The sequence below is a fragment of the Penicillium cinerascens genome (genome assembly GCF_028974065.1).
Source record: "Penicillium cinerascens strain IBT 15544 chromosome Unknown contig_6_segment0_segment0, whole genome shotgun sequence".
Lineage (NCBI taxonomy): Eukaryota > Fungi > Ascomycota > Eurotiomycetes > Eurotiales > Aspergillaceae > Penicillium > Penicillium cinerascens.
In genome coordinates, this window is record NW_026695295.1 from 260,990 (window position 1) to 281,257 (window position 20,268).

Below are 20,268 nucleotides of genomic sequence, written 5' to 3' on the forward strand. Positions count from 1 at the left end.
CAGTCACAAAGTATGTCTCAGTATCAATGGTGAAGCACTATATATGATGAACCCATTCAGTGTGAGCTGCGGCACTGCCCATAATGAAAGTCCCAAGCCAGATGCCTCCAAGAACCGACAGGAAGTACCCGAGATTCATGGTCATCACCGCAATCATCCTGCCGCGTATTAGTATCGGACGTTGGAAAAAGGATTGAATCAAAACTCACAGTAGGTATGCAATTCCTCCAATAACCACCTCATAAGTCGCGCGAGCAGCGGCAGGATTAACCCGCCACCTAGACCACCGGTTGCCGAGCTCTTGCATACTCAGTTGCACACCAGAGACATGCCTAGTCTCGGTTTTCTGACCCATATGACCACCAAGAGTGGCCTGTTGCACACCATCCGTCCATAGCCGACCCTCGAGAACGGGTCGGATGGCGATAAGGACTCGGAGAATGACGGCAAAGACGATCAGGAAAATGCAGGTACCGGCGTACTGGCCCTTGGTCGTTGGCGTCCAGTCGTTGGAGAAGAGAGGCGTCTTGAATGAAGTGAAGAAGGTCATGACCATATCGGCCATGGACATGGTCATTGAGGAGTCGGACATGCCGGACATGCCGGACATGGAGTCGGTGGTGGTTGAAGAGGGCATCGACATGGTCATCGACATGGACCCCGTTGATGTCGCCGTCGCCATCGACATGGACGTTGCCATACCGGTCATGCCCATCGACATGGACGTGGTCATATCGCTCATGTCCATTTTGGAAGGTGATGTGCCGATCGTAAGTGCTGGTGTTGGGAGGTGCCCCTATCCGTTGGGCGGAGATGCGCAAATTGAATATTCGATGCGACAAGCTGCGTCAAGGTATGACACCGAATATATGTCCGGAGCAAGTAGAATTGGCCGTGACCCGAAAAGTGGCCTAGCCACGGGGCATTTTATTAAATACTGACAATGGACCCCGCCACGTGAAAAAGGCAGTGATAACCAGATTCATCTCTGAAGCGTGCGGGTCTTTTCCCGCAACCCCACAGCGAGAAAACGATTTGCCAGGGGGCAGCCCAGCTTGCTCATATTAGCTCTGCGGAGCATACTATACCATATCGGTCACGACATGCGCTGATTCATGAGACTCTCAGGGGGGCAAAATGGGCGGGCGTCCGACACAAATCCGCCATGCGAAGAAGTTTGATGCTCGGACCGCGTGCGCGTCTCCGTTCAGACCTGCTAATTCGGCGTGATTGGTGCATTTGGGGCGATCGGGCTAATCCGACGCGGGAAGATCCACATGAAATGCACGCAAATATGCTCACCTTGAACCGCGTGGACCGTGCGTGGCTTTCATTGCCCTGAATTATATCATTTACGTGTTCCCGGTGGTCTCCGGTTAGGCATTGAGTCGCATGGCAGCGTGTGTCCAGCGATAGAACATTGGATCGTAGATCGTGGATGCTGTGCAACGCGCAGGGTATGAAATCCCTGTAACGCAAACTCCATCTGTGATAGACGCCACTGAAGAAGGATGAAAATTGAGCTTTGACATGCCAAGAAATGACAGCCCTACCAAGCCAAGCCAAGAAATTGAAGAGCACGTTGGAGCAGGTAAGCGTTTATGGAGTAAACTTGAGCAAATTCAGAGTGGACCCTGTCTGAACGTAGAAAGCCCACGCGAGTTTTGAATCTATACCTGTTATTATTAATACTATCCATTTTTGTGGATTGACTCGGACTTCATTTTTGACCTCACTTCCACAAATTTCGATACAGATTGAACGTCGTGAGGTAGCTCCGACACCCATCTGTAGCCATGGGGATGATACCATGGCTGACCGAGCCGGTCATGCTGCATTCTGACCGCAACCCTGGGGCGTGTACGATGACACCGGAGCAATGCGCTTATAAGTCTGCATATTGGAGGAATTGGTACCAGGCAGACCATCGCTTCTCGTTGCCGACCGTTGCGTTCTTCATGGTCGCCATCGGGATCTTCACAATCGCCCACATCTTAACCCTCGTCTTCCCGAAAAGCTTCCAGAAGAACCCGGTCTGGTCACGATTAGTCGCGTTCTCTCGCTTCTTATCATATAAGAGCTGGAGAATCGCAGGATGGAACACGAATTCATTGGGTGCTCTTCTCCTCGGAGGCGCAGGCCTGGTTTACTTCCTCTCCATGACTCTCGGACCGAAGCCGTATTACTGGCCTAATACCAAGGAGATCAGCTATGGCAACTCTCCACCCATCGCCACCCGTACCGGCTTCATGGCACTTGCTTGCATGCCATTCCTGGTTGTCCTTGCTGCGAAGGCGAACCCGATTACTGCCTTGACTGGTATTTCTCATGAAAAGCTGAATATCTGGCATAACTGGGTTGCCTGGGCCATGTTCGTGCTTGCCTTGATTCACACTTTCCCTTTCATCGTGTTCCACGTATGGAAGGGTGATATCCGCGCGCAGTGGAATGACGGTGGTGTCTGGGTGACCGGAGTCGTTGCTCTCATCGCCCAAGCTTGGCTTACTTTCATGTCCATCCCTTGGATTCGGTAAGACATTCTTCTTTCGTGATAACCATTTATGCATTATTCTGACGGTGAAAACCAGCAACCGCTACTACGAATTTTTCAAATCAACCCACCTCTTCATGGCCTTGGTCTTTGTCATCTTCTTCTTCTTCCACTGCGACTTCCGCATGTCATCGTGGGACTACTTCATCGCCACCGCAGTGATCTATACTCTCTGCTGGTTGTACGCCCAATGCAAGACCTTCTTCGAACATGGCATCCGGAACAAAGCCAGACTCGTCGCTCAGTCAAACGATACCCTGCGCATCAGTATCGAGACGACCATGGAATGGGACCCTGAGCAACACATCTTCCTCCGGTTTTTAACATGCGGTGCACACGCGCTGACCGCGCACCCGTTCACTATTTGCTCTGTTCCTCAGCCCGGGCGGAAGAACACATTAGTCTTCTATGTCAAAACACGCGGCGGATTGACGGGTCGTCTTATGGCTATGGCTAGGAAGAATCCCGATGTACAGATCCCGGTTCTGATGGACGGTCCATACGGTGGAATCCCAGCCGGGAAGCTGGACGAATTCGACAAAAGCCTCATCATTGGTGGAGGCGCCGGCGCGGGATTGACCCTGTCGATGGTTGAAGACTTTACTCGATTCTCTAATCCCCAAGAAGAGAAGAGTCAGTTGAACGTTATTGTGGCAACCCGTGATCCCGGCATGAGTGCATGGTATACCCGTGCCTTGGAAGATATCGCCAAGCGACAGGGCCGCGACTCGTTAATTCCGGGAATTTCAATCCACATCCACGAGACGTTCACCGGACGGACTGGCCTGGAAACCGAGAGCAAGGAAGTGGAAGTTGAGAGCGAGATTAAGACACAGAGTGTAGAATCCAAGGAGTGCAAACCGCTCACAACGGAAATCTTCGGTATTCAGTTCTTTGCTGGGCGGCCTGATTTACGAGCACTTACTCGCCAGGTAGCAAGCCAGGATGGCGTCTCTGTTGGTGTTGTTGTTTGCGGTCCGTCATCTATGACCCACGATGTCAAGTACGCTGCTTCGGAGGTCCAGAGTCATATTCTGGCGAGGAAGGCTGGCACTGCGAGGGCGTTGTGGCTTCATACCGAGAATTTCTCTTACTAAATGTTTACATACCCCAAGTTAAGAGCGTCATTATCCTATTGCATGAATGTGAATACATATAGTTAGGTAAACAATCCCACTATCATTATCTCAGACGTGTGCGGCCACGAAACTGCCCGAAATTTTCAGCGCCGATATTACAAACAGAGCGATGAAGTCAAGTTCCTCTCTACGGATATCTACGACGTCATTAAATTCATCAGCATGCTCATCCTCGCCCTCTTCATCGTCGACTTCATCGGTCATCGTCATTCCATACTCACGAGAATAACCCTCCAAATGTCACACTGGTCCACTTGGGGGTTTACCTCATAGGAACAAAGAACATGACTCCTAAGTATATCGAAACTCACCGTCCGTCTCGGACACCTCGATAGCCACAATACTAGCCATTTTCCTCCACGCCGGGGTATGGAGTATCGGCTGGTTCATCATGCCCTAGCTAATTGGCTCCGAGATCCTTCCCAACTAAGATCCGCTCCTTCAACATGTCCGTGTCGATGGGATTCCACTGGGAATTCTCTTCCCAAAGGCTTGCCTGAGAATTCAAATTTTGGATCTAGAATGGAGATAAAGGTACTCCCATATTCAATAATTGCGTATTAATTCATGCATTCTTATTCAAGGAATATCAAGATACAGCTCTACCACTGCCTCGAGGCATTCGTCTTTTCGATAATTATCAGTGAGCCAGCGATGCCGACGATAAATGTCCTTTGTTTCGTCTAGCTCTGATCCGAAATCATGTTTCCAAACTACTGCAGTAGGACTGCTGGCAACCTGAGCCATAAATTAGTATATGTCGTTTGTCTAGGATTGCGAAAGAGTTACTACTTTAAAAGCTCGGTATTCCTCCATGATCATCTTGACGAAGTTGGGAACTGTATATGTTGGCTGCTCACGCCAGGTCTCTGGACACTTTGGAGGATCATCGGCGTCGTCCAACTCTTCTTCGGTTCCTCCTTCGTCGTCTAATGCTTGGTCATCCACCTGGTCATAGTCCGCTTCGTTATCATCGGTTCCCTGTGGAATGTCAATCAGTATTTGCGACTTGCGTAGTAAATAGAGCGAGGGGATCCGAACGAACATCCTGATTGTGTGAGACATCTATTGGGTCCGTGGGTTGTTGAGCATCTACCTTGGTGATGGTTCCTCCCTTCGTATCTAATAGGAAACAATAACCGATACGACCAATGCAGTTGGCGAGTGTAATTACGCTTTTTCCAACCCCTATCCCGAGATCCTCGAGTGAATCAACCTCATATCTATTTGGATCACATTGCAGAACGTTGCCCGTAAAGTCGACCGGAAATGTGTCCGGATAGAGCGGGAAATGTTCTCCCGGTCTATCCCATCCAATGTATGGAAGATGACGAATCAGATCATTGACAGTTGAATCCTTTCCCCTAAAAGAAAGCCACTCGTCTGTGAGCTCAGGCCAGCCGCCTTCGGGAGGCAGCTTCAGTGCCGAGTCGGGGATGTGAGTGTTGACGAGGAATTTGTAGAACGCGGTCAATTCCCGAACGATCCCATTGCGACATTGCGATCGAAAGGCAGCTTTAGATGTCCACGACTAGAAAGGCGACAGTCTATCTTTGGTGATATTTTGTAGATAAATTCAAGAATAATAAGCAAGGTAGAGCAAGACTGAGGCGGTGTTATTCTCTATAATGATGTTGGGGCTCGCCCCTTAGACTAATGGCCCCTGGAGAATTGAAGAAATGGCAGAAACGGCTATTTTTAGCTTTTGGTACTGCGCCGCCCTTAGTCGGACAACAATGTTATTCCATGCAATTCTCTTTAGTCCAGATCCATCCAGCCCACACAGCATGGTATGGGGCAAACGGGCGATTTTAGCCCCCAAAAATTGCATTGCCTTCTGTCAGCTGGAATGCCACTGGCCCAGAATGCTCCTTTTTGGGCTTAGCGCGAGGAGGGTTGAGGTTTCACACGCACAGCAACGGGTAACGGTCGATGAGCCGTAATGACATCTGTTAGCGTGACTCTTCGTTTCTTTAGAGAAGCTCTTTGCTACATTTCACAGTGCCGCTGCCGACCTTTTGTTTCTCCATTTCATCAAAAATTCAAAACTTGAATATCTTTGCTTTCCATGCTATGTCATGCCATCTTTGATGCTATATGATAGCCTTGGAACTCGTCATCAAAACCTTGCATTCACCCGGCATGAGAAAACAATGAGACACACATCACTCTGGAACATTAACAGCCAGCCGGGGCTCCCATCCCGCTTCAGCCATCTCGAACGATTCGAAGAGAAAGGCTGGTGCCACCGTACACCCGACGAGCGTCCAGTCACCCATAGTTCTCGCGTGCTGCCATTCAGAGGGCTGAACGATGGCTTGCGGCCGTTGGCCCTTTAACAATAGTATTTAGTATACTCGCTAGATGGCCAGAGGCAGCCAATGAATCATTTAGCAACTCACATTTGCGAGATCAATCCCCAAAATACTATTTCGAGTTGGTTCTCCATCATCCCAGGATAGGGACAGTTGCAAAGGGGCGCCAGCGTAGTAATGCCATACCTCAGCGGCATCTAAAACACGATGCCATCTTGAAAATCCAGCTTCGCGCTCGAGAAGATAATAGATGCAGGTACTGCTGGAGCGATTGTTTGACAAATTGCTATCGCGAAATGTCTCGATGTAGTACCCTTTTTCTGGATGCGGGGAGAGATTCAAAGCCTCAATGACTTCTTGTGCGGTATATTCTCTTGCCATATTAGTGATGGTGGCTGGCTACTCGAGTTGACGGGCACAGAACTGAATATTAGAAAAAACGTATGAGGAAAATGCCATCTCACCTCCGAAGGAGGTCGCCTTATCTTATAACCTGTCATCCAAGTCATGTGCTGTTGCGTTCCAGGCTACCGCCAAGACCCGTATGCTGACTCGAGGCGCGCCCAGACCATGACCCAAAAGGGTTTCCGAGCTATTCCTATTGATGTTTCACATTTATAGTTTTTGCTGACCACCCGTATGAAATCAATACAAATCAACAATTCTCAATAATGCTTCCGTCTCTCACTGTCTCAAGGCTTTAATTGTCCAAATCGGTGATGGAAGACCGTTCAGAAATATCAACATTCTATTAGGACTCTTTCCGTATAAAGCCTCATCGCCATTATTCACCTTTATTCACCTGTTTTCCACAGAATTGAAAAGGCTCCCACGGAAATACCAGTCACGGTTCCTCTTCCACGAGCCATTCCTCGCCATCATTTTCCCCAATGATCGTGATGAATTCTTTTGTCAATTACAGGGCTACATTCGCCTTGTCCATCTCCGCTGCCAGTTTTGCACACTGCGATTTGTACGAATCATCCGCATCATCAGGACATGTCAGGCGGATTTCCTTTAAGGCAGGTGTCTGAAGGTGTTTCCGAGAGGCAAATTCACGAAACAGAAGATCGACAGCCCTTTTATGAGGGTGCTTACCACGCGAGAATAAAGAAAGCTGGGAGACCGAGGCGGGTACAAGGTCACCAAGTAAAGACTCGAAGTTCGAGGATTCAGGTTCTGCTAATTCTGCAGCTGCGAGACTACAAATGACAACTTCAAGGGGAAGCTCGAGACTTTGCAGGCGCTGAAAGCCGCACAGTAATAGCTTGCCAAGGGGTTATCGAGCAGCGTGGTTTCCAAATAACTGGTATTGCAGAGAGTTTCTCGAGGTGGTTGCCGACCTTATGGTGAACTGCTATAATAAATCGGCATAGATCCCAATCCTGGTGCCCCTTGCTATTTCTCGGTAAATGCCAGTAGGTCAATGATTTTAGACACGGGGTGTATTTCAAGAAACCTGAAATAGCCACTTCATCGATGCAAGAGTCCCAAAGTTCAACTATTTCAACCATAGAATTGAAGTCAGAGTGCGGATATCTTGATCCGATGGCTTCGTCAGGGGGGCCTTCTCTTATGCAATCGGGGCCACAAAAAGATTGGACGCGCGGTAGAGCTATAAATGATACCGCCCAGCCTATTTCGAATTTTCTATTGGTCTCCTTGACTGTGGTGACCTGGGCAAGGCTAGGCATGTTCTTGTGGGGTGCCTGCCTAGCCCGCTGGATAACGGTAGCGATGAGCTTTTCGGTCGCGGTTGTTGGTTTTCACGCGCTAGATAGATTGAACTTTTTGAGATTTGGTAGAAGTGTTAGAACAAAAGCAGCGGCATGTTGTGAATAGCGAGCGGCGTTGAGATCTTCTTCAATAGCACTATAATATTCCTTCCAGTCAAGCTATGCTTCAACGAGGTATGGCGAATCCGCGAGAAGTCGACGCACAGCTTCATCGCGATTTTTATATGTTGTTATCTCTCGGGTGGCAGAAGCGAATCGGGTATTTAGCCAGCTGTCGCCCCCAAAGTCCGCCTCTTGAATGTAGCGGCCTACAGTTGGCTCAATAACAATCCGTGAGATCAAATTGAACGCTGAGGTTGCCGTGTCAGGAAACTCGAGTAGCTGTTGGTTGAATTTGAATGGCCTGTTTGTCTTGCAGTATGTGAAATCCTGGAAATGCCAGCGGAGGTTGTTGTAGTGCTCAAGGACGGTGTGCAGAGTGTATGAAGACGTTTGCATGTTAATGCTAGGCTCTCAAACCCCTTTGGAATGGTGTGTATGGCAATTTGATCCAGAAGCTCCGTTGGCAATTGTGTGAGCGTCGTGATCATTTTAATCGAAATCGGTGCGGTGTGGAGAGCTTCTGCTGCGGTACTGTGAGATACCATGGTAAGAGCTTTCACCGGGGAGGCTATAATAAATTCAAGGTAGCTGGAAAGAGTGTAATGTTAAATGTAAAAAAACACGATAATTCGCATATCCCCACCAATTTTGGTGGGGTGTAGCTCGCAGCCCCCTAGGCACCCCACTTGTTTCCCGCCCATGCCAAGCGGTATATGAGTCGTTTGAGACTTTCCTAATTTAACAATTTCGAGTAATGTAGAGAAAGAAACCCGGGGAATTAAGTGTACTATTTAGGAGACTCGGGTATCGATTTGCCTGCGATATAAGTTATTATGGTTGTGTACAAGCGGGAGGGGAACTACTGTAACTCCGTGGCCAACCATCGGGGTTCCCGAGGCCCGTCTCCGAATCCATGCGCTTCGCCTTTCTGCCCAACATTCACACCGCCCTTAGTAGATCACATGACCTCCCAACACCCACACTCCTACACCGCCTGGCTACTCCGAGATTCTACGTCTTTCAAACAGCAAAATCTTTCACGAAACGACCTTTACAATCGTAACAAACACTTTCTCATATTTTTCTTTCCCGTCTTACTATTAGCCATTTCACGCCAATATAATGGCCGAAGACAAAACAAAGGTTGTGGTTTCGGCTCTAGTCCTAGAATTCTCTGGACACGACGAAGTTACTCTCGACCTCTCCACCCCCGATTCGCTCAAGAAGCTCTCAGAGAATCCAGTCCAGATCAAGGAGGGTGTTCTCTACTCGATGAAATTCGTATTTCGGGTGCATGACAAAGTCGTAACCGCTCTCAGATATCTAGAGGAGACAAAGCGCCAGGGTATTCTAATCGACAGGAGCGACAGTTTTATGGTGAGTACTTATATCGTCGGCAGAGTAATAGCCATCTAATAAAGGTGTAGGGATCTTACGCCCCTAATATAGAAGGGCAGCCCGATTTTGAGGTAACATGTGAGTGATGTATCATCCCTGACCCTGCCCTACCGTGAAACTAAGACCTGCGTACTAGTTGAGGATCAAGAAGCTCCTACTGGCGCGAGGGCTTGTGGGAGATATGACGTGACGTCTAAATTCGTGGATGAGGAAGGAAACAATCACCACAAGTTTCAGTGGGCGTACGAAATTACGAACGACTGGTGAATATGGTAGCTCTAGCTTGACTAAAAATGATAAGCAGCCTCGTTTCATCAATGGTTAAAGATTTTACCGACGCCAGATGCTTCTGGGTTCTCGTTACTGTATCTGGTGTACAGAGTAGTTAACGCTACGTTACGGAGTGGTCGCGGTGACCAAAGAGCTACAAAAGAAAAGAGGGACGAAACAGGGGTAGAAAAATAAGGGTTATGAAATCATCCAGCGGAAGATTGGAGGGGTCGGAAGAATCGGTGAACGACAGATGGTGAAGTAAACTAGCAAAAAAGCAGAAATGTTAAAATCATACTGCAGGGATTCGTTGACGGATTCGCTGGTGGTTACCCATCCAGCTACTAATTTGCCGACGTGTGGCTTAAGCTCAATCAATAGTTCCGTGGGGGTTGAGATTGTTTGACACGTACAGTCAGAGAACGTCCTTCTTACCATTCGTCATGCCAATATTACCTTTCATATGACCTGGATTACTTAGACAAAGTACGGTGATACATTCATTCGCTTTCAATTTGGTGGCGTAGAACAAAAGCATTTTGGCTGGTCTTGAGGTCTATTGCTCTTTACGGCCAGTGTACGGTTAAAGCTTCATATTGTAACGCCAGAGCCTCACCCTTTCATCCTCAGTGCCTTTTGTCCAACCGAAAAGACCTTTCCTATGACCTTGATACAGATGTACAGAATACATTGCACCCACTCCAAAAACCCCCAAATGTTGTTCAGACTCCCCACTAGAGTGGGATGGACCAAGACTGCATCTCGCAATTTTTGGTAGGGAATATTTCCGATCATCACCATTTCTACGCTGCTCATGATTTCACCGCCCTCGATGGCCAAGCAGGAAAACCCTAGAATCAACCCTGTATCGCCGTCCACGACAGCTTTCATCATTCCTCTTGACTAGTCTGTTTCTAGTGCGCGGGCGACGTATGCCATTGGCATTTTCGCAGTTTGAATCCTTCTGTTGGGGAACTTTACACGAGCTTCTTGCCGACGTGCACCAGTTGAGGGTCGGTAAACACCACGTACGGGACAATGTGGTCTTGGATAGAGAGCTTCGTGTAATGAAAGCATATTAGACCGAAGGGTGCGACGTACTAGATATGCGTGAATGCCGGTAGTATTTTCACGTCGCCTATTGCCAAAATAGACGGAGACGAAGTCTCAGGGTATTCGTTTGTCACAATATATTCTTTCTTATCGGTTTCAAAACCTGCAGCTTCTGGCTTCAACCGGTCTGTATTTTGAATCCGGCCGCCAGCAAATAGAATGTGCGTTCCTTCGATGGTTTGATCGCCATTTTTGGTATGGAAATAAAGAGTAAACCTAATAATTCATGGTCTTGCATTACTGGTTGGAATGTTGAATCATGAACGTCACGACGGTTTTCAAAGACATCAATACGTTATTCCCGCCTGACTTGGCCCCCGGCTGATCGGGCCACTTCGCTCATTACTACTTTATAAATTGGCATCTTTCAATCAACACGCTATAATATGTACACATGTAGCTAGCTGACTTTACATTGATTTACTCCATTCCTAATCTTTCCGCACCTACTATGCCTAAGGCTGCGTGCGTCTGGGCAACGGAAGTGGTAATACGGGATACTGAGCAGCAGCTGGCGGAGGGGATTGAACGCAATTAAATGATTTGGTCGGTGGCTTAAATAGTTCCAGTCTCTCCCGAGGTAAAATCGCCTCATCTACTATTTGTATTTTGGGCAGCGTTTGTTTTTGCGGCTTCTTCTCGTTCGTTGATCAGTTGTACGCTTTACCGAAAGCCAATACTCAGCCGCTGCTCCGCTAGCGGTCGAGAAACTCATAAGGTACAGTTGTATTAGACTGTTGACGGCCTCCACCAGTGAAAGTGGCGAGGGCCCGTTTGGGGATGGATATTGTGCGGTGCTAGGGGAAATCGTGGTGTCATTGGCCGCATTGGTCAGCAAGCTCATCCGCCGAGCGGCAAACTGATATAGCCTCTGCCCCATGGCTCTGTGGGAATGCGCGACCTATTGACCCACTCTCTAGCAGATACTGGTATATTATTGTTTGTCGTAATGACAGGAAACGAGGGTGTGATAAATTTGACCAGGAAAGCAATCGAGGAACATTGGCAAGCATCGGATGTCAGTGATACCGAAGCCGAATACGCCATTCATTCCGTAGACGGGACCCTGGGCTACCCGCAATCAGGGGAGCGTTTCAAAGGTCGTGCGACAATTTCTGCACAGCGAGGTGGACACCCTGCTGACCAGCGTTTTGCGGTGCTACGGATCTCAGGCGACGGCTATCTGGGTGAGCGAGTGCATCATCACCTATGACGGAGTATCAACATACCCAGTCTCCATCGTGCGGTTTGCTCATGGGCTTGTGGTGCACCAGACACAGTACTTCACTGATAAATTCAGTGCACCTACATGGCGGGTAGCGCTCGCCGAGCCTATACCAGGCAGGCAGATCGAAGAGGCTTGATCAAGTCCTTGGCCCAAGCCAAATCTTCCACATCTGAGAAAGGTGATTTTGCACCAATCTTTACTGTGGTAGTAACACCTCTGGTTTTTCTCTGGAGCACTTATTTGTTTGTGAGTAAGTATTCAATATGTGTTTGGATTGCGACCTTTTTGCAGGACTGGACGAGAAGTTAGGCTAGCACTAGCCAATCTGTACTGTTTTACACTGACACTGCATCTTGCCCCTAAGGTTCACTAGTCAAAGCCAGATTTGCAGATGAGGAGAAAATGTAGCATTCTGATATGCGATTCCGTAGCAACCTTTGCTCTAATGCAAGCTATCAACTCTTTAGGACACTTTGGTGAGGTAGAGGAGCATCCACATTCGCATTTCTCAATCTAATTTTTTAAGGTAGGACAACAGTTCACCTGATTACAAGACTATCTTCCTGCAGGAAGCAGAGAAGCGGAAGCAGGCTAAAGAACGACAGAATCAGGCTGAAAATGCACCAGTCAGGCCGCATTCACGGAGTTCGTACGCCATTGCAACAGTCTTCTCTCCCGATCATTAAAAGTCGAAACACCACTTCACTCGCTCGACTATACACAAAATACCCTTAAGGGCAGCGCCTAAGGATAAGTGGATATAATTTCTAACAAGCACAAGAATTAACAGAGAAAGCATTTTGCAGGCTTAGCATCCTTCAAGTTAAAATGGAGCCCAACCTCAGTGGGATTCACCACTATAAGTACAATACTACCGGTAGTACTGGGATTAATAAAGACAGTATTGGTCAGCTATTCTTTTCCAAGGGCCGACTTACGTGACCTAAATTGAATGGCTCTCTTCCAGCCTTTGGCTTGCTTTTCGGCCGGCTTTGTGCTTGGCGTTTTCTAGCTTAGCATTGTTAGTTTTGTCTATTCATGTCTTTCCTATTAAATCTTTCCGTGAAATTTAAAGCGGAGAGCCTTCATCAAAGACGACCGTACAACCATAGGGAAAGGAGAAAGAGACAGAGCTAAAGATACATACATAGAGGCTAATGTCTCAGGCCATGAATGTCTCTCAGCGGATGTTCCACGTTCCCAGTGGATGGTAACATACCCAACCTTTCTTCTCGTTAAACCTACTCACAGAAATGCTCTATAAAGTTTCAATATCGCTTATAAATTGTCATTTTCTAATGAAATTTGATACTAAGACTGTTAGATAAGGCATGTACGGTCAAGAACATAGGATTTTGAAGCTTGTATACTTCATCCTCTATTATATTAGTTAATTCTAAAATCTGCCGAGGCTATCCGTCGGCACCAAGTTAAAGAAATATTACAAGAATGTAATATCACCCCGGAGGAAATAAGTTTTGGTATCGCTATAAAGTGATAATTAAGTAAACTTCGTAGTAATGTATATGTAGTTTGGCCGTAATAGGCCACCCATCACCGCTAGACTACGTCAAAACCTAACATGGGGAGCCTCTGTTGGTAGGATTTAAGAGGTATACTGTCTTTAACGTAAAATATACATAGGACTGGACGCTATTGTAAATGTAAAAGGACAGAATTAAAAAATGTTATACAAGGCGACGCTTGCGATAGACAAAACATATTCACCGCAAACAAAGACAAAAGACAAACTCGAAGTATATCAGTATGAATAAAGATCAAACATTCAACGATAGGTTTTCATGGTCGAGTTATCGAGTTCTGCAGGCTTAGGCTCGGAGGCTGTTAGCTCTGCAAGCTCTAGAGGAGATGCGGACGGCCTACTCGCGTAGCCATAGTAGCCCGCTGGTGCTGGGGCTGGCTGAGGAATCTTCTTTCTCAAACGTCTCTCGTAGAGGGCCCAAACAATAGACAGGAGAGCAATCACCCCGAGAGGTACGCCGACACCAGCACCAATAGCCACCTCTTTTTGGGAGCCGTCAGAGGAATTCAATTTTTTAGAAGTGTTGTCGTTGCCAGTGTTATTTGCAATCGTGGAGGAACCCGTGCTGGAGGATTGTCTGACCAAGCCATTGAGACCCGCCACATCTACAATGACCGACCCATTCGCGATCGGAAAAGGTGATGGATCGGTTGACCCAACTTTGCTGCATACGAGGGTGTCATTGCCAGAGATGACGACTGAGTTGCAGCAATATGTCGGCTCTTCATCAGCGGATGTAGTACCATTTAGGTACGGGATAAGGGCTGCACCAGCGCCTTGCTGAGCGTTAACTGATAGCATAAATTAGCATTTAGAGAAGACTAATCGTTGTCTATAGGCTGACCGTTCTAAACTTACCGCAAATTGATGGGCACGAGGTGCCCCAGCTTGGATCGGTGCAACTTCCGCGAGAAAGCAAAAAAGGCTGATCCAAGGAAAGGCATAATTGATTAGTGAGACAAATTGAGTCACTCCCGCAGCAATGTGTGATTCGGCCATCGGTATAGCAGGGTAAATCTTCTGCTTTATCACCATTGGGGTAGTAGCACTGAGAGGTAGCCCTGGCCCCGGCAAGGAAAGCCAGAAGGCTCAGTCGAAGAGCGAGGCTCTTGAGAAGAGAATGGTTCGCCATCCGGGCAGCGTAAGAACCTTGTTTCAAAGGTTGATGGGCTCTGCTGTCCTTCGAACCGAAAAGTGAGATATCGACAGGTTGAGTGCCTAGATAAGAGGGAAAGAAAAGGAAGAAAGGGGTCCTTGAGGAATAAAAGGTACTCGCTCGCACAAGCCGCCGAGAGCGAGCGGGGAGGCTTAGCTCACGGCCGATTGGACCGCTATTCTAAGGATCCTGGATCAGCAAGCGTGTCCACCGGAGGCTTGACTCCTGCGTGCTGGTCGATCATAATAGGAAGTAGAGGAAAATGAATCATAAACAATATTACTACAAGCTTTATGCTCATCTGTATGGAAGAATTCTATGGAAATCGTCGATCGGGCCAACACAGAGATCATTATTTCTCGCGTAAGTATGTATTGATAATTCATGGCTGGTCGGGCGCACTGGGTGAAATCATTTGTTGAAAACGAAGCCGCCTGTGCGAGGCGTAATGCGTAGTGTGACGCTAGTAAGAACGCTACGTATATAGGGATAATTCATGAAAAGATTGTCTGACCGCCCATTGCGGGATAGTTTGCAGTGTAGGTAGGCAAGACTTGAGAGCCCATCTATCTTGTTCCAATAAGAAAAATATGCATGGCTTAAAAAAGAAATAATAATAATATTATCATTATTATCATTATTATTAATGTGAAAATTGTTATTTCGGTCGAGTGATTTTTTCGTCCATTATAGGGCTGTCGTCCAAGGAACGGGTTAAGGGCCAACAGAGGGAGCCGCCGGTGTGGGGCCAATGCGGGCCGGACGGAGCAAATCGGCTTTTCTGACGTCTTATAGAAGGGTGGCGCAATGTCGTTCTGGTACTGTAATCATAAATTTTACCTATAGATTTATTATAACGGTAGGTGGATTGTGCTATTTCCTTTCCTGTCATGAAAATATACGAGAAGGGTCTGCAGCTGAGTTACTTTTCTTCCAATATGGGAACAACACATCAAGGATGACCAGATAAAAAATCCCAAAGAGGCTCAAAACGCTGTCTTTGGTAATTTACTTAGGAATTTACTGATGCAAATTGAAATTGCTTGGAATGATTGGAGAGGCACAAGTGCCCCGGCCACGTTTCAGCCGCCTGTACGAGGGACCGTGCACTGCATCTTATGCTCACGGTGATTGGCCTGCAAAAGTCCCACTTGGACACTAATAAATCCGGTTGCCGCCGATCAGACACCCTCTCAAATCATTAGCCTCGCTTTGCCCTAGGCCCGCCTGCAGTGTAACCAAAATCGATAATCCTGTCATTCCCCCACCCACAAGTGACCCCTTTTTATTCCAGTCGTGTTTTCCCTATCTCCCAACCGAACGTAGGATTACGTAAAAAGGTGCCATGCCTAGCGCCCGTCCACCATCATATTAAATTCTGTCCGCGTTTTTTGATGGTCCTATGAGCTTCCTACCACTCGCTTCCTATAACCGGACTGAGCGACTGAAGTCCCGTTCTCTCATTAAATATGGTGATAAGCTTTTCAACTCTTTCCTCGCGAACTTCACCAAACATCTGCTGTCGCTTTTCCCGCGTATGGCTGTACGTGCTTCTCGCGATTCTATCGGTCTTCATCTTCCACGGCATTTTCGTTCGAAGGCAAGAGTTCCTTTCATATACGCCTTCTAACATAGGATCTGATACGGCGTCCAATAGGCAAGTCGTCATTATCGGGCCTGGCGATCTGGGGAGTAACCCGCGCGAGGTGAGACCCCAAGATGATCAGTCCCCATATGCACACGAGCCAGTGGGTCTTGGCACGCTTCGCGATGTTCGGTAAGTCGCGGAGGAATTCCAGCGAATTCCCAAAAATATTTATCTCTAACTTGTTGCTACTCTAAGAGAGGATAATTTCTACCGTGGCGGGACTTTAACTTTGGACGTCGGGAGTGGTGAGGCGCACCCAAGCCCCGTGGTGTTCGATCCTTATCCCGATTACAATGGGAATGAATGGCGCAAGGAGTCCACAGGAAGCTTTCGTGCCTGCGAGGGCCCACGTGGGTACACTTTGAACCGCTGGAGTCCCGAGGACATGATGACCGTGTATCCAAGTATCCCAAAAGGTAGTGCCATTGACTGCCACGTCGCCAGGTTCCCTCGCAAAGCTAACAAGCTCGTAGATTTTCCTCTTTCTTTGATCGGCTCGTATTCAGCAATGGGAATCGACTCGTCCGTCTGCACAAACCGATATTCTCGACTTAACGCATACGGATACGAAAGCAACAGCAGCCAGGGCACCTTTGATGTTTGGCAGCCACCACGAATGGATTGGGATAATGTTCGCTGGGGGAAACTTCAATTGCAGTGTTCTGAACTAAACGCTAACAGATACGGTCGAGGCGTGACCGATATGCAAGCCGTGCACTTTCTGCCTGATAGCCCTCCTGCTTCTTCACAGCAAATTCCTCGCAGCCAGCCTAGCTCTTCTCCAACCGGCGCTCAATACAAAGCACGGTCAGCTGTTATCCTACGTGCCTGGCATGACATGGAATGGACGGAAAACCTCAAACAGTATATTCGTTCTCTTATTATGGAGCTGTCGTTGCACTCCGGCGGCGAATATGAGATCTTTATTCTGTGCCATGTGAGAGACAAGAAGATCTCACTCAATCCAGAAGACGTCGATGCCATCTGGCGCCTTAAGACCCGATTCGTACCAGTTGAGTTTGTGGATATGACTATTCTTTTCAACGATCAGATATTAGAGGCATGGTATCCTAAGATTGAGGATCACAGGTATGTATAACTGGATCGCTTCTAAGTTAGCCTTGACTCTGATTCTGGATCGATTATAGCACAAAAACCCAATACTGGCAACCAGTTCAAATTTTCTCTCAAATCTTCCAAGAGTTTGATTATTATTGGCAGCTGGAAATGGATTCCAGGTTTACTGGCCATGTTTATCACTTCCTGGAACAAGCTGCCAAGTTTGCGAAGGCACAGCCACGAAAGTACCTCTGGGAGCGTAACTCCTACTTCTTTATCCCAGGAGCTCACGGGACTTGGCAACAATTTACACGAATGGTCGAAGCTTCTATGAAAGGCCGGGGGAGTATTTGGGGACCAATAGATCTCTCTGGATTTATCCCCGTAGGCTCTACCGCAGATAACGGGCCTCCGATAATTGCGGTAGGTCCCAAACCCCCTGTTGCCTCCCCAGAAGACGACAATTATAAATGGGGAGTTGATGAGGAGGGCGATTTAATTACGTTTCTCCCCACTTTTGATCCTGTTCGCACTCGCTGGGTTTTCTCAGACGTTATAGGGAATCTTCGTGGAGATATCCCTCGCCAAGCATCCCCTGTCGCTATGGGGCGTATTTCAAAGAACCTGGCACAGCAAATGCATAATGCGCAAAGCCAGTTGGGAATCATCCTAGCTTCTGAGATGACTGCACCAACATTAGCACTATGGCATGGGTTAAAAGCAGTGTACGTTCCCCAGCCTGTCTACGTTGACGGTAAATGGACGTCGAAGGAGTTGGGCCGCATATTGAACCCTGGTGCTCCTGAAAAAATCAATGGCGGCGAAGATAGTATCTGGAACTGGGACCACCGCTGGGACCATATCCTATACCGTTTGTCCTACATGTTTTCGACACAATCTGCGGAAGACTTCTATCGAAGATGGATGGGCTTCAAAATTGATCCCCTTCAATATACGGACGGCACCTATCATCAAGATCCCCAAGGTCGGAACTGGTTTGAAACCGGTGACTTGCGAGAGGATTTGTATGGCCCACTTTGTTTCCCGTCCATGCTACTTCATCCTGTTAAGAACACCGATGTAAAGAAGGGTTCGAGCATGGCGGTCCCTGTTTAAACCCTTTGAATGAATGTATTTGTACATAGCTTGTTCGCGTAATCTTTCATGTCAACATCCGAGAATGATGCATGCTGTATTTTCGCTGCATCTACAGTCATCAGCGTAAAATATTTCGTCCTAGTAAGTGTTCGCACTTTTATCGGGCCTTTGTAAACTTCTGTAAACTTCATTTCTAAGATTTTCAGACCTAGCAACAAAATTCGCAGTATGCCCAACAGCTGGCTATTTTTAGAGTTCTTATTGAACTTGTGAAACATCAGATCATGGGTAATTTACACCAAAATATGACGGCTTCTAAGGCCAGAAAATTCCCAGCAGGCAGCCGGTGCTTGATTGCTCCAGCCTGCGTATATGCTAAGCAATAGCAGGTTCCAATGCACAAGGTAGGAATGATCGCGAAGAACTAAACACATGCGCGGGAATGACTGTTCTTATGTATCTAGTCCTTCCTACTCCACAATATACTTCTTCAGGGTAGATCCGGGAGTTGACCAGGGATTCACGGTCACCTGTGGGCTAACTGTCCGACGGCTAGGTGCAGTATCCGTATCTCTTGTTATGGTGGCCAGGCGGCCAGAAATGGCGGAGGCTGTGGGTAGAAGGAATCCGGTGCGTATAGCAACATATATACGACCACCTTTGCCTTCCACCACCTTGGTGGGTATATGCGGTAAATGAAGGTATACCTTACTAAAAATACGATAAAGGTAGGTGGAGCACATTGTTGGTGGTCTTGACAAAATGTTGGGAAGACAGTGTACAGTGCTCATGACCCCTTTATCACACGCTAAGCGGGACGATCATACCACACAGAGCGGGCCCGGCCTATGAGGGGAATTCTCTATGTAGGTACTTTTAGCCCAAGTTTTAAGCGAGGTGACGGCCGTGTCAAGTACAAGTACCTGCCCCCTCCCTGTGTTAAGATTTTCTGTGACAATTTGCCTGAGTTCACGCTAAATTTCATGTTACTAGAGAGTGCACAAGAAAGTGCCGGAGCGGCTATTATGTGGTATACAAACGGCACTGTGACTGACGAAGCCCCAGAGTACTGTTACAACTCAGCCGTTATCTCTGTCAATGACACTCTTGTGTGCAGTCGGATTGATGAAACCTGGCAAACGCCTTTCAAAATTGCGGATGGGTCTATTATTCCTGATGTCGCGGCTCTTTCTGGCTTGGTAAAGGAATCCAGCACCTCCGGCGTCGCCAATAATACCAATAACGACCATGAAACCGCTACACAATTTAAATCCAACGACTCGAACAACGATGCGGCTATAGGGGCTGGTGTTGGTGTTCCCCTTGGAGTTATTGCTCTTTTTGCCATTGGGTGGGTCCTATGGGAAAGACATATGAGAAAGAAGACACCGGGTGCGGCATCCCCAGTATCGATTGATAAGAGTTCCTATGTTCGCGAGTTGAATGGATCGAAGGCAGTAGAGTTGTATGATGGGTCGACTGTAGCATCCTACCATTGAAATCCAATACACGTGCAACAGGACTTGTTTGGATCTCGGCCCCCGGAGTCAGCTAGTGGGGTGGGGCTTACGGCATGTTGATGGGCAACCACTGCCCCAGCTTTTGTCGGTGCAGCTTGCGCGCAAAAGCGAATATGGCTGTTTAATTGAAAGTCATAACTGATTTTTATATGGCTTGAATTTCAATGACGATCAATGGGAAGCTAGATACGTAGCGCGGCTGAGATTCAAGATATGATCCATTGTCAGAAGTCCATTTAGGCTCCTCTGAGTATTTCTTCTTAGATGTTAGCCCCAGAACGGTTTGCGGGGTAGGAAGTATCGTTTCATCGACGTCTTTCTGCTCACGGAAAGGGCAATACTACCAGGACGAGCAGTGGCCATCACTGCGCCCGTCCTCGGGCGAATACTTT

At 47.7% G+C, this 20,268-nt stretch overlaps 11 protein-coding genes across 11 annotated transcripts; 5 read left to right on the forward strand and 6 right to left on the reverse strand.

Annotated features, from left to right (window-relative positions):
• Window positions 1-37: 37 nt before the first annotated feature.
• N7498_006093 (copper transporter family protein) lies at window positions 38-748 on the reverse strand (the record flags this gene model as incomplete). The annotated part of the gene is made up of 2 exons (XM_058453155.1): window positions 38-158; window positions 210-748. 2 exons carry the CDS (start codon window positions 746-748, stop codon window positions 38-40), a joined length of 660 nt encoding a protein of 219 aa, XP_058307346.1.
• A 1,048-nt stretch (window positions 749-1,796) lies between these two features.
• Window positions 1,797-3,648, forward strand: N7498_006094 (uncharacterized protein; the record flags this gene model as incomplete). Its single annotated transcript, XM_058453156.1, has 2 exons — window positions 1,797-2,530; window positions 2,589-3,648. The coding sequence occupies 2 exons, from the start codon at window positions 1,797-1,799 to the stop codon at window positions 3,646-3,648; spliced, it is 1,794 nt and encodes a 597-aa protein (XP_058307347.1).
• Window positions 3,649-4,458: 810 nt separating this feature from the next.
• Window positions 4,459-4,737, reverse strand: N7498_006095 (uncharacterized protein; the record flags this gene model as incomplete). The annotated part of the gene is made up of 1 exon (XM_058453157.1): window positions 4,459-4,737. The coding sequence occupies one exon, from the start codon at window positions 4,735-4,737 to the stop codon at window positions 4,459-4,461; it is 279 nt and encodes a 92-aa protein (XP_058307348.1).
• Window positions 4,738-5,855: 1,118 nt separating this feature from the next.
• On the reverse strand, window positions 5,856-6,386 carry N7498_006096 (cupin domain-containing protein; the record flags this gene model as incomplete). The annotated part of the gene is made up of 2 exons (XM_058453158.1): window positions 5,856-6,023; window positions 6,093-6,386. The coding sequence occupies 2 exons, from the start codon at window positions 6,384-6,386 to the stop codon at window positions 5,856-5,858; spliced, it is 462 nt and encodes a 153-aa protein (XP_058307349.1).
• A 535-nt stretch (window positions 6,387-6,921) lies between these two features.
• Window positions 6,922-7,699, reverse strand: N7498_006097 (uncharacterized protein; the record flags this gene model as incomplete). The annotated part of the gene is given in 2 exon segments (XM_058453159.1): window positions 6,922-7,251; window positions 7,265-7,699. 2 exon segments carry the CDS (start codon window positions 7,697-7,699, stop codon window positions 6,922-6,924), a joined length of 765 nt encoding a protein of 254 aa, XP_058307350.1.
• A 72-nt stretch (window positions 7,700-7,771) lies between these two features.
• On the reverse strand, window positions 7,772-8,239 carry N7498_006098 (uncharacterized protein; the record flags this gene model as incomplete). The annotated part of the gene is given in 2 exon segments (XM_058453160.1): window positions 7,772-7,900; window positions 7,913-8,239. The coding sequence occupies 2 exon segments, from the start codon at window positions 8,237-8,239 to the stop codon at window positions 7,772-7,774; spliced, it is 456 nt and encodes a 151-aa protein (XP_058307351.1).
• Window positions 8,240-8,965: 726 nt separating this feature from the next.
• Window positions 8,966-9,508, forward strand: N7498_006099 (uncharacterized protein; the record flags this gene model as incomplete). The annotated part of the gene is made up of 3 exons (XM_058453161.1): window positions 8,966-9,220; window positions 9,271-9,319; window positions 9,378-9,508. The coding sequence occupies 3 exons, from the start codon at window positions 8,966-8,968 to the stop codon at window positions 9,506-9,508; spliced, it is 435 nt and encodes a 144-aa protein (XP_058307352.1).
• A 2,065-nt stretch (window positions 9,509-11,573) lies between these two features.
• N7498_006100 (uncharacterized protein) lies at window positions 11,574-11,837 on the forward strand (the record flags this gene model as incomplete). The annotated part of the gene is made up of 1 exon (XM_058453162.1): window positions 11,574-11,837. The coding sequence occupies one exon, from the start codon at window positions 11,574-11,576 to the stop codon at window positions 11,835-11,837; it is 264 nt and encodes an 87-aa protein (XP_058307353.1).
• Window positions 11,838-13,638: 1,801 nt separating this feature from the next.
• Window positions 13,639-14,430, reverse strand: N7498_006101 (uncharacterized protein; the record flags this gene model as incomplete). Its single annotated transcript, XM_058453163.1, has 2 exons — window positions 13,639-14,175; window positions 14,254-14,430. The coding sequence occupies 2 exons, from the start codon at window positions 14,428-14,430 to the stop codon at window positions 13,639-13,641; spliced, it is 714 nt and encodes a 237-aa protein (XP_058307354.1).
• Window positions 14,431-16,020: 1,590 nt separating this feature from the next.
• On the forward strand, window positions 16,021-18,374 carry N7498_006102 (DUF3405 domain-containing protein; the record flags this gene model as incomplete). The annotated part of the gene is made up of 3 exons (XM_058453164.1): window positions 16,021-16,328; window positions 16,395-17,288; window positions 17,348-18,374. 3 exons carry the CDS (start codon window positions 16,021-16,023, stop codon window positions 18,372-18,374), a joined length of 2,229 nt encoding a protein of 742 aa, XP_058307355.1.
• Window positions 18,375-19,204: 830 nt separating this feature from the next.
• On the forward strand, window positions 19,205-19,855 carry N7498_006103 (uncharacterized protein; the record flags this gene model as incomplete). The annotated part of the gene is made up of 1 exon (XM_058453165.1): window positions 19,205-19,855. The coding sequence occupies one exon, from the start codon at window positions 19,205-19,207 to the stop codon at window positions 19,853-19,855; it is 651 nt and encodes a 216-aa protein (XP_058307356.1).
• Window positions 19,856-20,268: the final 413 nt, after the last annotated feature.